Source organism: Ruditapes philippinarum, unplaced genomic scaffold, assembly GCF_026571515.1.
Source record: "Ruditapes philippinarum isolate M1 unplaced genomic scaffold, ASM2657151v2 ctg4986_1_1_1_1, whole genome shotgun sequence".
Taxonomy (NCBI): Eukaryota; Metazoa; Mollusca; class Bivalvia; order Venerida; family Veneridae; genus Ruditapes; species Ruditapes philippinarum.
The window spans coordinates 82,940-98,025 of record NW_026858896.1 but is presented as its reverse complement, the minus strand read 5'-3'; the positions used below and the strand labels follow the sequence as shown (position 1 = coordinate 98,025).

The 15,086-nt window shown below is 31.4% G+C and overlaps 1 protein-coding gene across 1 annotated transcript; it reads right to left on the bottom strand.

Annotated features, from left to right (window-relative positions):
• Positions 1-48: 48 nt before the first annotated feature.
• Positions 49-11,265, bottom strand: LOC132754599 (coadhesin-like). The gene is made up of 6 exons (XM_060745255.1): positions 10,832-11,265; positions 8,715-8,793; positions 7,262-7,438; positions 6,652-6,831; positions 4,050-4,178; positions 49-3,055 (listed from the first exon to the last, which is right to left on the bottom strand). The coding sequence occupies exons 1-6, from the start codon at positions 11,165-11,167 to the stop codon at positions 2,763-2,765; spliced, it is 1,194 nt and encodes a 397-aa protein (XP_060601238.1). The 5' UTR covers positions 11,168-11,265; the 3' UTR covers positions 49-2,762.
• Between the last annotated feature and the right edge of the window lie 3,821 nt (positions 11,266-15,086).

Below are 15,086 nucleotides of genomic sequence, written 5' to 3'. Positions count from 1 at the left end.
GTGTGTAGAGTTAAAATCAAGGTGATTATTTTACATTTCAAAAGAGACTGCTTTGTAATTATCAGTCTTTCGAAATTTCAAATTTGAGCATATTATAACCTTTATTAATGAATTTAAAACAAATATATATGTAATTATATGTAATTTATCAACACCAATCGTCTAACTTCTAACAAAAAACTGCTGAACAAACAATAGACAGAACATCAAAACACGCGGTAATCTGATTTACACTCGGAGTGTCTCCAGCAGGCTTATTGTTAGACTTAATTTGATGTTAATAAATTGCATGAAATTATTCTCTATCATAAGAGATAATAGATAAATAACATATGAATTACATATAATAATTCTCCTTAGTATCACAAGCAAAAACAAAGACACGTTTTGTGTTGTCACAATATGAAACCCCAGAAAAAAGTAACCAGTGAGCAAGCATCTGAATGTGATAAATGTATTTCTATGGGTAACTAATACCTGCACTACAGTTAACGCACTGTGCATGTATATGTTTACGATTTTACTATGACACATTAACAACGGAAAAGTCTCTAAACTATAATAATAATAATAGTAATAATTTTTTTACAGAAGGTAACACATACAGACATAATTATACAGATTATAACACCTTATTTACAATGCGGCCTTTTAAATTAAACACACACATGCACACGCGCACGCACACACGCACGAGCGCATGCGAGCGCGCACACACAGAGTCAAAAGAGCTCAAATCAATCGAAAACAATATAACATTTAAAGGAAATTATTAAATGGTAATCAAAATCTTAGTATATATCTTAACAAACATACTGAACATTCATACAATTCATTTTATCAATAACTATCATTAAACATAAAACTTTCCTCAGTGCATTATTTTGATCTGCAATTTACAAAGTAAAAAACTTACAAAATTAACACAGTCAAAAACTAAAATCTAAGACAGACACCCATTATTAGAAAACATTTTATAGTAAGAAATACAATTAATAATGAAAATATATGTATGAAGTTGATTATATAAGTATTTCTTGAAACGTTCTTAAATATAGACAATTTTGTTTTCTTTCTAATAGTCAACGGTATAGAAATCCAAAAAAAAACATGGTATTAAATTGATATGCGTCATTGAAATAATTAGTACGTGGTTTGTAGGGCAAAATTACATTTCCATGAGATATTGATCTTAGATTATACTTTTGATTTTTAGATATGGTAAGTAAGGCTCGGATATACTGAGGGGACGTATGATTCAGTGTTTTAAATACTTGGACACCGGTGTGAAAAATACATCTTTCCTTGAAAGGCAATATTTTTAATCTTTTAGATAAATTTTCTGCTCGTTTTCTTATTGGAAAGTCTAGATTAAATTTGCAAATTCGAATTTGTATTTTGTATATTCGGCATATATATTTTTCGTTTCTTTCCCCCATATTTTACAACAATACTCAAAAATAGGAAAAAAGGAATGCATTATAAAAAGCATGCGATATTGCTTTTGCAATCTTTAGCTTTGTCTACTACCTACTAGTATATTTTTAGACTTTTTAGACAGATACGAATGAAACAGTTTTAATGATGTGAAAGTGCTAAAGTTTGAGTTTATATAAAATAATTGCATTGTCAACTCAATCAAAAGCCTTTTGCAGGTCTAAAAATACAGACACAAATTTATTAGGGATTTACTAATTTGTCGTTTTTTGTTTTTTTTAATTGATTTATCTATTTTTCATTATTTGTTTTGGTGAAATACTATGTCGCAATAACATTTTAAAAGACCATATGACGACTTGCTGGATAGCTTCCTTACAATGAAGAATCAAATGTCATTTGCAGGGTTCGAACCCGCAGTAGTGAGAGGCAAGTAGTTTGAAGTCAACGACCTTAACAATGTGTCCTATGACGCCCTAATGAACAGCTCGGCATGTACCAATTCAATTCAATATTTAATTCAGGACCTTGATGGGAACACTTATCGTCTTTCAGACTGCATATATCTTTTTGATAACAATTGATGCAACACATTATCAATTACAAAATGATGTAAAACTTGACCTTTTTCAGTATTTAGCAAACATAACTATAATTGTGCATAGCAGCAGATTTTCTCACACATTATGTCTGTAATCAGATATTTTGCCAATTAAAGCTATATCTAAGTAGTTTAGTATATCCTGTATGTAGTTAAGTGTAAACTAAATGCACACTACAGGGACTCCACTGATTTTTTTGACATGAAGGGGCTGGAAATAATTTTTAAAGATTAATGTTTCATTTGATATAGGGTAAGACCAATACCTTGTGTGCAAAATTTCAGATCAAAACCTTTTCGCTGAATAATTATTCTAATTGTAACAAATGACCCGAAATTTAAAAGCGTTTCTAAGCTTTCACCTTAATCGAGCTAGGAATGGCAAAAGTACGATTTTCAATTTATTTCTGAGCAAAATTCTTAATTATCTTTTGCGTTTTGTTCTGTTTTAATTGTCCCAGCTTATGTATATTACAGAATTCAAATTTTATGTTTTAGGCTTTTGGACTTCAATGGAGTTAAGTTGAAAATATTTGAATTTTATAAAATTAAGCTTATATTCAATTGCTGTCGTTTGAATTTGTACCACTTGATATATGAGTAACCTATAACTACATACCAGGTATTTGTTTTACATAAAGTTTTAATTCAAACCACATAAACTTTATTTCGTTTTTTAGATACTCTCTTTTCATGTTTTATTTTATTTATCTATACATATTAGTCAGGAACATGTTTTGGAATACAGATCACAACCGGTTATATTATTATTGAGCAGTGTGGGAGCCGCCGAATTGATCATATCATATGTTGCTAATCCTATTGTACATCCAAATTTAACCTCATTCGGTGGTTGCCCTTCTTCGAGCCATATTTCGAAGGATAAGCAAGACTGGTCGTAATTGCAGGCTTTTTCACATTCTTCCAAGCTGTTACGCACCGTATCGTTACCACTGTTAAAACCTAAAATTGCTGTGTTGTTGATTTTACTATAGTTGCCTGTCAAAGTGTCGCATACTGAAATTTAAAATGATTTCTAATATATAGTATTTATACATTTCATTGGCAAATATACAGAATACTTATAGCATAGAAAGTTTAAACTTAAATAAGGAAAGTAAGCTTTACCAGCTTTAGAAAATGTAGGCATATCCAAGACTATTGGAATCAACTATTTTTGGAAGTTTTCACATAACTATAATAGTATCTTTGTAAAAACAAAGCACACACAATCATTTTAAAAGAAAAATCTTGGAAAATCTTCGGAAGCAGTAATCATAACAAAATGTCATGAACATTGCATTTTCGGTTTGATTGAGTCTCTACGTGAGGGATAATGAAAAGGTGCAACATCCCTCACGCCCCTAGCACCGGCTTGATTGGTACTCAATTTTTAACTATTAAAGGTCTTACGGGGCAACGTTTTACAGCTGACTGACCCTATTTAAAAATATATAATTGTTTAACTTTAAGGGTACATGAAAACTCAAAAATTGCATTTTTTGTCTTTCGGTTGAAAAGGACAACAACAGACATATATGCTTTAAAATGATGCAATAAAATTTTGAATGATTCTTATCACCTTAAAACTTTACTGAATGAAGTAATATGTAAACTCTAAATAAGATAAAATTTCGCTTCCATACAAAATGCTTTAACACTGTACTGCTGTTAAAATGCAAATGATGGCTCAGCAATACTGCCAACTAGTAATATTATCGAAACTGTAACAAGACACTAAAATTAAAAACGGTTTGGAAAATAAATAAAAAAATATTAGCATGTTGGAGCCTAAATGGGCCTTTAATAATGATAATATCTCAGACTCAATTTGACAAAAGTCCTTGGAAAAGTTTAACCTAATATTGTAACGTGTTATTTTAAAGTTAAAGGTTGTGTTATACACTTACTAGTTTGCATACTGGTATCTGAAGCAATACGATATGCAATTAAACTTAAACAATATGTCTATTGTAGTATAATGGTAACTTTAATCATATACATGTATTACCTTTTGTGCAGTTATTACTTTCGTTGTTGTATGCAAATAGCTTATCACAGAAACATATTCCTTGTATGCACACAGCCTCTGTTTCTATACAGTCTGTTTTACTTGAGCAATTCTTCCCATGTGTCGGTGCTTAGAAATATTATAATACAGTTTAAATATAAATTAGACATATTCTATAGAACAAGATATTTACAAAGTTGCATCTCCTTGTATGAAATTCCACACACTTGTAAAAAAAGTTAAGCAACATTTAGACATATTTGTAATATAAGTTCATAAAAAAATCATATATATACATTACAAAGATAAACAGTCAACAATGGAAATTTTAACTATTCCCACAGCCTGTCAAAATTGTAATTATTTCCGGGTTGGTTTTATTGTTCATGTTTATTAACGGATTTTTCATTCATGCGCGAATAGAACTCATCTGCAAATGTGTCAAATCTTCACTGAGGCAGTGTCGTGTAATTTGAAGGAGGTAATAGTGACTGTACGAGGAATAAGGTCTGCATAGAATTTACAGACGCGGATGGTTCTCTGAAGACCGAGAGAACGTAGCGAATAAATTTTAAAAAAGGCCTACCGAGTCTGTAAATACTATGCAGACGGTAACTATCTTACCTACATGCTCCATTGTTTTTTTTTTCTACCCAAACATCATGTTTTGACTCAGCATGTATCAATATCAATCTCAATATACCTATGATTTATGAACTTTATCATGTTTTAAAAAAACAAAAAACATTCTTAAGCCACTCAAAGATACCAACCGGTACGCTGTGTCATTCGTAGGTGTTATTTGAAACGTAGAGTTTCATTACGAAATAAGGTCAGGAAGATATACTTTAAAGTTCTTGATATAAATTTGTTGACAAATGTGTACTATAACAAAATAAGTTTGTTTATCCTAAATATGGAATACTTTATCCTATAGTAAAATACTAGTCAAAATGTAATCAGGTTTATTTTTAAAATATCAAATAATCATTTATATTCAATGGGAAATACGTGACATGTTTCTATGAACAAATTCTAGTAAATGTAGATAAACTTTATAATTGCTTTATTGTACGTTTTCTTTGTTGTTCTCGTTGTTGTTTTCTTTCTTTTTTAAAGTACTTATATTATAAACATGGCAAAAGGTAAGAGTATTACACACACACACACACACACATATATATATACCCAAAAAAACAAATACTCCAGTTTTAGGATAAGAATCTATGTTTAAGTATGCATTTGTCAGAAAATTCCAGTCTCGTTGTTTTCAAATGTAATATTATGTAAACACATGTAAATATATTCTTTGTAAACAGTTAATAACTTCGGAAATTGATTATCAGAGGTGATTTCTGGTACTATCCAAATTATAATATTTAATGGTAAAAAACTAAAGCAATTTTGAGAGAAAATGCCTTATACGAAAAACAAACTATACTGTTACTAAACGTAATATTTTCGGAAGGAAATGTGGCGATTTTTCAAACTTTGATTCGATGCGCACCAGATATCACAATTTATATCCCGTAATGCAGAAAATAACTTAGGATTGTGCAAAAATAAATCAGAAAGTATTATGCAAATGTTTGAAGAAATTTAGTAGTTTGTAAAATGTATCCGATATAACAGAACAGTAAAGAAATTTTATTGTCTAGAATTATACAAATTAACATGCAATAAATACATTTTTACAACATAATCGCATTAAATATTTGTATGACGAGTGTTAATAATTGATATAAAGTTAACATGTCAATTAAAAGGCATCAACTTCCTTAGAGGATTAATTAGTATTGAGAATTCAAAATTGAAGTTCTTAGTTTCAAAGCTTATTTGATATATGAGCAGCCAAGGACGTTCGGATTGATGAAAAAGTTCATAAAGTACAGGTACAATGTGATTAATATGAATAAATGCTGATATAAGAAAAAACAAAAGAGTATGTACTTCAGATAGTTACCTCACTGCAACGCATTTTAAGACTCGGATGGCCTAAAAAAAACTCGGTCGATACGCTCCTTGGTCTTTAAACCGCCACCCGGGTCTGTAAATGCTATGCAGAACTATACCTCAGACGGTAACGTATGGATCATATAAGGAGGATAATACGCATGTGTAACATGAAGGGAGTTAAACAAACACTACAAAGTCATTTCTAAGTTAATTTCCATAGCTATGATAACACCCGAGGCCATATTATTTTTATGATGTTTTCTAATTCATCTCGAAATCTCTTCTCCCCCAAGGAAGGACTGTATATCGATACTATTAACGCAGAAATCAATTAACCAATCGCTAGTAAGGAAGCTTTCCTATAATCCAGAAATGTATCAATATATCTTCTAGAGTAAGATCAGAAGAATCTTAAAACCAATAACAACAATAACAATAATATCAGATGAAACTTTAAAGGCAAATTGTTACAAAATAAATAAGTGTTATTTAGCCTGTGTACATGTATCACTAGACGCTCTCAAGATACAAATTTAAAAAAAAGGAAGAAGAAGGAGAAAGAAACGAACAAAACATACAAACATTCCTGATGATGATTGTACAGTATAAAGGAATGAAATATTAAATATCAAAAGCTATTACTTACTAGGGCAGGATTGGTTATTACAAGTACTATTATCAACATCAACATCCCCTTTATCACAATTAGATGCACCGTTGCCTTTTATGCGAAGAGAGCACTCCCTCGTTCTTGATTTTCTTCCGGACCCACAACTTAAACTGCATGTGCTCCATGGTGACCATGAAGCCACCCAAGTATAGTTAGCTTTAAACCGAAGCACAGATGATTGTAAATTTAATCAGGTTTTAAATTAAATTTCATTATTACTGTACTAAATAAAAATGATATAAAACTAACCCTTTATAATATACGACGAGTTTACTATAGAATGTGTTCATAATAGACGCCACATACTTCTCTTTATACAATTCTCATCATTTAAAATGTTATTTCTAAAGTTTTGATTTCTATCCTTTGTATTTTATATTGTTTTAAAGCACAAACAAAATTATTATTTAATAAAATAAAACCCTCGATATTATTTCATTCTAAATATGAAATTCATTTTCAATGTGCATGAAATATAATTATAAAAGAAAAGTACCGGTCACCAGAATATCTAACATCAATATTATCAGTGCTCACGGGTCAAAAGTGTTACTTACTAGGAACGTATGATAATGTAAATTCTTACTTTTTACACATTCTGTTACATGGCTCCATTGTCCGTTGTCAAGACATATAGCTACAGGTTCTTGGCCGTCGTTCTTTGGTTCGTATCCGGGATTACACATGTAACGAATCTTGTCTCCAACTCCCCTTAGATTCCCAAGAACTGTACCATTAATAGGGGCCTTGGTTTTGATACACTCTTAAGTCATAAAAAACAAGAACGTATGAAGTAAAATGTAATTTAAATTGATTGTATATATGAATTCAAAGAAACTTACAATAAAACTTATTGTAAAATAAAAAATGAATAAAAACACAACAAATAATTTGAGAGGTATAATTATAGCCCGCGCCATGTTGTTCCTCAGCAACGGTCTCACAACATATCGCGGCGAGTAATAGCCAGAGTCATTTCTTTGCCTAAGTCGCGGCCTTATGCTTAAACACAGCTTTTTACAAGGTATGCATCAAACGAAAATATCGCGGATTTTAATGGGCGCAATTGACTACCTAAAGTATTTATATGTTTTTTGTAGCTCAGTCTGCTATTTACAGAATGTGTCACGCTTTTCTTCGTTCTCCGTTTTGACGGGAGAGTGAGACAGAAAAAAATAGTTTCTATAAGCCGCGACATTTTATAAAATTTCGACATACAATCTCGCGAACCGCGACATTTTATTAAATGACGGCGCAAGTTCTCACAGATTTAAAATGGACTGTAAGGGTCACCATAATAAACTGACTTGGTTTAATGTAAGAATATTGCAAAATACACAAACAGATGATAATGTTGATATCTCGATTTTTACCATGTGACATACTAGAATTACATACCGATAGTGAGCACCGTAAGCTCGATTAACAAGTTTATCAGGTTTGTAAATCACAATTTCCACGTTTATGAAACTAAATTCGGAGAGTTTTCATCTGATTCATGTGCATTATAAATGACTTTCATTCATTTCTATTTAATTTCGATAGTTTGTCACGCAGATTTCTTTAAAGAGGTGCATCACCTAACTGTCAGCTCTTATATATTTTAATATTTTTTATTCACCAAATAAAATACTCTACCATATATATTAACTTTTTTTTTTCAAAATAGCAACACTACTACAATAGCTAACTCAGTGATCAACAGAAACAATGAACATTTGTGCGTTTGTTTGTTTTGTTTCGTTTCACGACGCAATTTACAATAGGCTATATAGCGCCGAAATAAAAATAATGATTTACGCTTACCTCGGATGTAACAACGTTACAGCAACACAATGGGTTAAAACTCCCTCATCTGCTGAAGCTAAGAGATGCATATACTCCAGTAATTCGAACCTATCCACTCGTCTATTACGATTAAGCAGGATTAAACGAGGGTGTAATTCTGAAGTTCAACCCTTTAAAGCAACCCATCAGTTTCAAGAGGGAAACAATAGAAATTAAATTTGTATAAAAATCGTGTTATGATAAATCTTTACCTTTTATGTTACACATTCCCTTTTTGGAATTTGTTGATTCACATACCTGCCCGTAAGCACAAACTTCTTGACAAGGACTCTGAATTCAGACAAATTCATAACATTAAAAAGTATACTTAGCAACGTTTTATTTAAAGCATGTGTTTTGAAAGTTATCAAATGAAGGTTATTTTACATTATGCTCGTTGAGAAGTTCTAAAGCCTTTTATTTAGAAAACAAGGTTAAGAAAACCGTCTTTTCTTTACAGTTATATCGAAAAGTTAAGGGAAAGTTTAAAAACATGTATTTGTATATTCTTCAACAAATTTTAAAAATAGTTAGAAAGGTGTCCATAGGACACGAAGGCCCCACATTTAAATGTCTACTGACATACAACAGGATAGCAGCACATCTATTCATTCTGACTAAAATTTCTGAAAAGTTTCATGACACTAAATCAAAATACATTTTTGGCTCCGCGCGACAATATTTAAAAAAGCAAAGTAACGGGCTCTGTAACACCGCACTTTGGGGTCCGACCCCAGAATGCTTTACGTACTTTGGTGTCCGACCCCAAAGTGCGTCACTCTCTTAGGGGTCCAATTTTGACCCCAAAGTGCGTTTAACAGGTACATATGCATTTTATCATCAGACAAACGACCGCACTTTGGGGTGATAAAAATTCAATCAACAGAAATGATTTTCATTATGTTTTTAATAATATATTATAGTCAACGGTAAATAAAATCAAGATATTAAATAGGCGCAAAACATGTGCAAAAGATGTGTCCTGAAAGATGTTAAAATCAATAGAGATTTTAAATGATCTTGACCAGTAAGTGAAGAATTTTCATTTAATAAAGAATTTGTATCAATTAATAAAAAAATGTACACCTTTCATTTACTTCATTCATTTTAGCTAATTTATTTTTTTCACGTTTTTTATTTCACATTTCATAGAAATATGATGATTCTTGACAAAGGCAAGGGTATAAATCCTGGAAAATCTTAAACTAGGTAAGTGGTCACAGATTAAGAGCGGAAATTCTCACTGGGTTCCTAGAGGTGATGGTGGGGTGTCGAACTGTCTTTCCTTCCGAGATTGTAAAGATAATTTAGGCTTTTATTTGTATTTCTTAAAAGCTTTTTAATTATTTTTGGTGTAATTCTAAAGTATCCAGAAAATACTCATTGGCCAATAAATTAAACTATCTTATTCATCTGATGCTTTTTGGCAATGAGTACAGTTATAGTGAATTAAAACTTTATATGGAAGTACAAAACTACATTGTTTACATTTTGCTACTTTTATGACAAATTATTTCACACTTATAGCTCCTTTATTCAGGTAACAAAAATATTACATTTTTCTTATATCATTATTTAAACATTATAAAATTCACGTTTGGCCTTTCTGAAGAAGTATTTAAGATTTCCCATTAAAGAAGCCACAGGCAAACGGTTGTATCAGAGCTTACAAAAAAGTTTGTTGATAAGCTTAATAACGTATTTGTAAATATCACTAATTATTGTCCGATCGAGGAACTTGAGATTTCACGAGAACGTTTCAAAGGAGTATATTTATAGTTTTGAAAAAAAAAATTAACTGCAATTTATTTCATCCCAATCATATTTAAAATGTTTCTCAACATGGCACCAAAAGTTATCAAGCAAATGACTGACAGAACAAGATATTTTTCGCAGACACTTTTTATTTTATGAATACATTCACAATTTATGTACTAGAGTACTTTGTTATATGGGCATAATTTTCAGACATTTCAAGTGGTAAAATAAATGAAAGTTTTATCACTTTAGCATCAAACAAATTATCGACCGTCATCTTGATCTCGCAGTCGCAGATTTGAAATAAGTCAGTACTCAGTATTTAAGCAGAACTCATTTGATTATTATTAAATTTGAGATTGCATGTGTTTTTGCGAAGTTTGAAAAAATGATAATAAATATGTATTCTGTGAATTATAAGCGTTAGCATTTATTAATGTTTGCATTTTAGACGTGATCCCTGTATTGAAAACGAGTGAATATATGGTTTTGTAATTTTATGCTGAGTAACAGATAGTGAAGAAAAAAATATAAGAATACGGTTACTAAAGAAATATAAAATATAACATACCTTCGTCACTTTGATGTTGTCTTTTTTAACATAGACACACTCGCCGGGAACTCGCTGCTCCGTTTCGGAAGTAAGGAAAAGCTCACAACCGTTTATTTGATTTCTATAGTTAAGAGAACTGCAGTGGCCCCGTGCACCACATTCTGTCACACATTGTTCGATAGATATACCAATTATAAACTGAAATCTGTCTTTGTCAGATTTACACCAATTTTCGTAAGTCACAGAAAACTCTAATTCAAAATTGTTAATTTTCACATTTTTTACTGTAACAGCAATAACTGTTTTAAAAACAAGCAATAAAATAAACTCGTATTTCATCATTCTCAAAAACATTTCAACAGTTTAAAAATCACATCTTCATCAAAAGGTATTCCAGACAAGTGCAATGCTGGAGTTGAATGTAATGGAAATTGTCTGTGGCAAATACTGAATCATTGTTCAATGTAGATACATAACGACATGTCTGCGTCAGTATTCAAATGAATTATTAAACATTATTCCAAAACAGAAACAGATTCATATAAAATGCAAACTATTTTAAATAGGGAACACTTGACATGTTGGCCAACCCAAAACTTCTGCGCAAAAAGATTTTTATAACGTTTCATTTTCTGTTGAATAATAAATGCCCGAAATGTGATGATTATAAAATAGATAGCATGTAATTGATATTTTTATTTAAAAACAAGACATAATTATATTTTCCATTGCTTTTATCGATCTTAAAATTTTGATTTAATGCGTTTGTATAGTCCGATCTGTATGTCAAACACAATATGTTTGACATACGAGGGTTGTCCCAAAAGTCCGTGACAAATTTTATAGCCGGTTCATTTTTAACGCCAATAGAAAATAATTCACACATATAACCGTTAAGTTTATTATTTAACATTACAACAAATCATTTACAAAACAATTACCCTAGTTACTAGAAATTTTCAGTATTAACGATATTGGTTTGAGTTGCCGGCGCACGTCAAATAATTTACATTTTGTTATGAATAGGCTGAAATTAATTACGTTTATTTTAAATATCTGATAATGTGTCTGCACAATGTCACGTTGACTTCCTCTGCTGCTATGTTTAAATCATCTCTGAAAATTTTAGTTAAATAACTTAAAAAACGAAAAAGATACGAATAAATGAAAATATCTCATATAAAATAGGAAAGTTAAAATGGCGACGTTCGAAGAATTTGCGGCGCAGTGAACATGTCACTCAGGTTTCATGACTATTTCGAGATGACATATGTAACGAATTTCAACAAATATACCAAATATAACAGTTTAGCAACATATTCTGAGCATTTGTGTATAAAAGGCATGAACGGAACCAGAGTTTTGCGCTACAAAAAGCGAAAATAAGGAAAACACGGATAGGAAGACCGATCTTCGTCGCCTATTTCCTAGAGGTAAAAACAGGAGTAACGAGACCGGAAGTTCGCGTATAGCAAAAATTAATGTATGCCATCCAAACATTCAACAGACATTAACAACCACATGATTTAAGTCAGAAATTGACGATTTATGAGTACCATTATTGCGTTGAAAGCCATTGAGAGTATTTGAGAAAGGCGCCTTATATAGATTTAACGCCGTCTTTGACGTTGGACGTGCGCCGCGATTCAGTTAGTTGCCATGGTGTTTATGGCATATTTTTGTTGTTTGTTGATATTTATCTATGAAAATTTGTGAAAATGTTTAAATTATATGGGTTTATAACATATTAAAATATCAAATTCGTACCTGTTTTATTTATCTTTTAATCAATCTTGTCACAGAATATTGGGACAACCCTCGTATAAAGTAAAAGACCGACCATAATGCAGACAGTAAGACGAATTTCTGTTATCCTTACTATAACTACGACTACTATATAGACTGATTACTTCATTCAGGTGTTCGAATTATATTTAAGTAAATTAACGCAGCATAATTTAATTCACACTGTGAATAAATTGAGTGTCCGCTATTCAGGTATTGGTAAGGCATACATGAAATAAAAACATATATATTGTTGTACCTCATGACATATTTCCCCTTTCTTAAAAAATGTCGAAAAATTGTTGCATCGCCATTGTCGTATCGGTTAAACATAGAAACAAAAGAAAGCTCAAACAACCTGAAAAAGACAAAAAACAAAAAGGAAAATACTTTGATACCAAAAACAATTACAATTCATTCTTCAAAAAATTCTGAAATAAATTCGTATTACAACAGACTCAATCAAACCGATTCTGCAATTTTCATGTAATTTTGTTGTGATTAATGCTTCCGAGGGATCACTTTGTTTTCAGATTTTTTTTACCAAGACCTATTTTAAAAAAGGATATTATTTCCAATACATTAATGATATAAAATTATAATAAATATTTCATTGGGAATATGGAACTTAAATTTCCAGCTGTCGATGGATTTTTTTCAGATGTAAGTATCTCCATCTGTATTCTGTTAAAGTGTGTTACATTTCACTGATCATACCATGATAGTAGTTAATGCATTCCAATCATTTAATGAATACTGCATATTTAAACATCAGAAATCAATCTATACCAGGGATGGATATTAAAACATTTGTTTCTTATACCTGACGACATTTGGCGACCAACTTAGCCCTGTGCAGTAATCAAATGGCTTTGTTTGTATTCATGTATAATATAAGTATGTATCACATATAACCTTGTTATCAAACAAGTCGACTAATCTAGTCTAGCTAAGATACCAATCTTCACTCCAGTAGGGGAAGTATAATATTCTGCGATATTAACAGGAATCACTACTGGCTAAATGAATCGATTTCCAACAGCAACTGTTGTTGTATTGATAGGTTAGGGCACGGGCTTTATAATGTGTAAGAAAGACACTCCAAACTTATACAAACTCGAATCTGAAAAGGGAATCAATGAGACAAATTGTGTTTAAATGGTTGGCTTGCGAAGATGGTGCTTTTTAAGACGATTTATTTACAGAAAGAACAAATCGACGGTCAAAATAATGAGAAAATCACGCAAAATCTTATTTCTTCGATTAGGGATTTTTGCCTCATATTCTGTAAGAAAGACCCTCCATACAAGCACAAAATCGAATCTGCAACAGAATCAATCAAATGTGGTAACAGCGGTTGGCTTGAGGAAATTGTGTTATTTCCAGAAATATATACACTTTATATACAGACAGAACATATCGTTGGTCTAGAAAAAAACATTGCCACGCGAAAATCTCATGGACATAATCTTTAGGTTAAGGCTTTTTGCCTTATATTGTAAAAAAAAAACCTTCAAACTATTATAAAATCGAATCTGCAAAGGAATCAAACAAATGGTCTGTTAACTGTAGAATATTGTATTTTAGGTCTAATTCTCAATGTACTGAAAGAAATAATCGCCTGTCAAACAAACGTCAATTTTATGCTGGACTTTTCCTTATCTTTTCGTTAGAACTCAGAGCATTATTTTGTTGTGAAGGAGGTCGTGCAAACTGAATCAATTTTCGGCAGGATTAGGTAGCGTTCATTTTACAAAAGGTTACTGTGTATGACGTCGATTCCTGTAAGGACGTGCACTTAGGCGCTTTTTTGTCACACACCAATTAATTACATTTTCATAAAGTTGTATGCCAACTGCATCGTGATCGATCGGGAAAATGTTAATCTAATTTTCAGAAGGTGTTTCCTCTCCATGCCATGATGTTCCTTTCGAAATTTTCAAACGCTCTACCGTTATAAAGAAAATAAAAAATATCCGTTCAAAAAAAAGAACCATGCCACGCGGAAATCTGCCAGACCTATTGCTTTTTAAGGGTCCGCCAAACCAAACTAATCAACGAACGAATCCGCATCGGAATCAGGCAAATGATGTTTTAACGATTGACCCGAGAAAATTAAGATTTTTTAAAGATAATTATATTAATATACAGAAAGAACAAATCGTAGTCCCAGACAACGACCATCCACGCGAAATTCTTACGGACATATTGATTGGATAATGCCTTTGGGCTTTTAAATGTGTATGAAAGACCCTTCAAACATGTACAAAATCGAATGACGTCAATTCCTGTCATAACGTGCTCTTAGGCGGATTGTTGTCTCACACCATTCAATTACATTTTAATTATGTTATAAGATCAATCGGAATAATGTTAATCTCATTTTCAGAAGGGAGTTTGTGTCCATGACATGATGTTACTTTCGAAAATTTTCAAGTAACTTTCGGTAATAGTGAAAAAACGAAGCGCCGGTCTGAAAAGAACCATG

Bases quoted from the DNA above. Each gene is read 5' to 3' on its own strand.
- LOC132754599 (XM_060745255.1), bottom strand. From the start codon at position 11,167: ATGTTTTTGAGAATGATGAAATACGAGTTTATTTTATTGCTTGTTTTT. The intron at 8,794-10,831 runs GTATGTTATATT...GTCTGAATTCAG, and splicing joins ACAACATCAAAGTGACGAAG to AGTCCTTGTCAAGAAGTTTG. The intron at 4,179-6,651 runs GTAAGTAATAGC...AATATTTCTAAG, and splicing joins TAATAACCAATCCTGCCCTA to CACCGACACATGGGAAGAAT.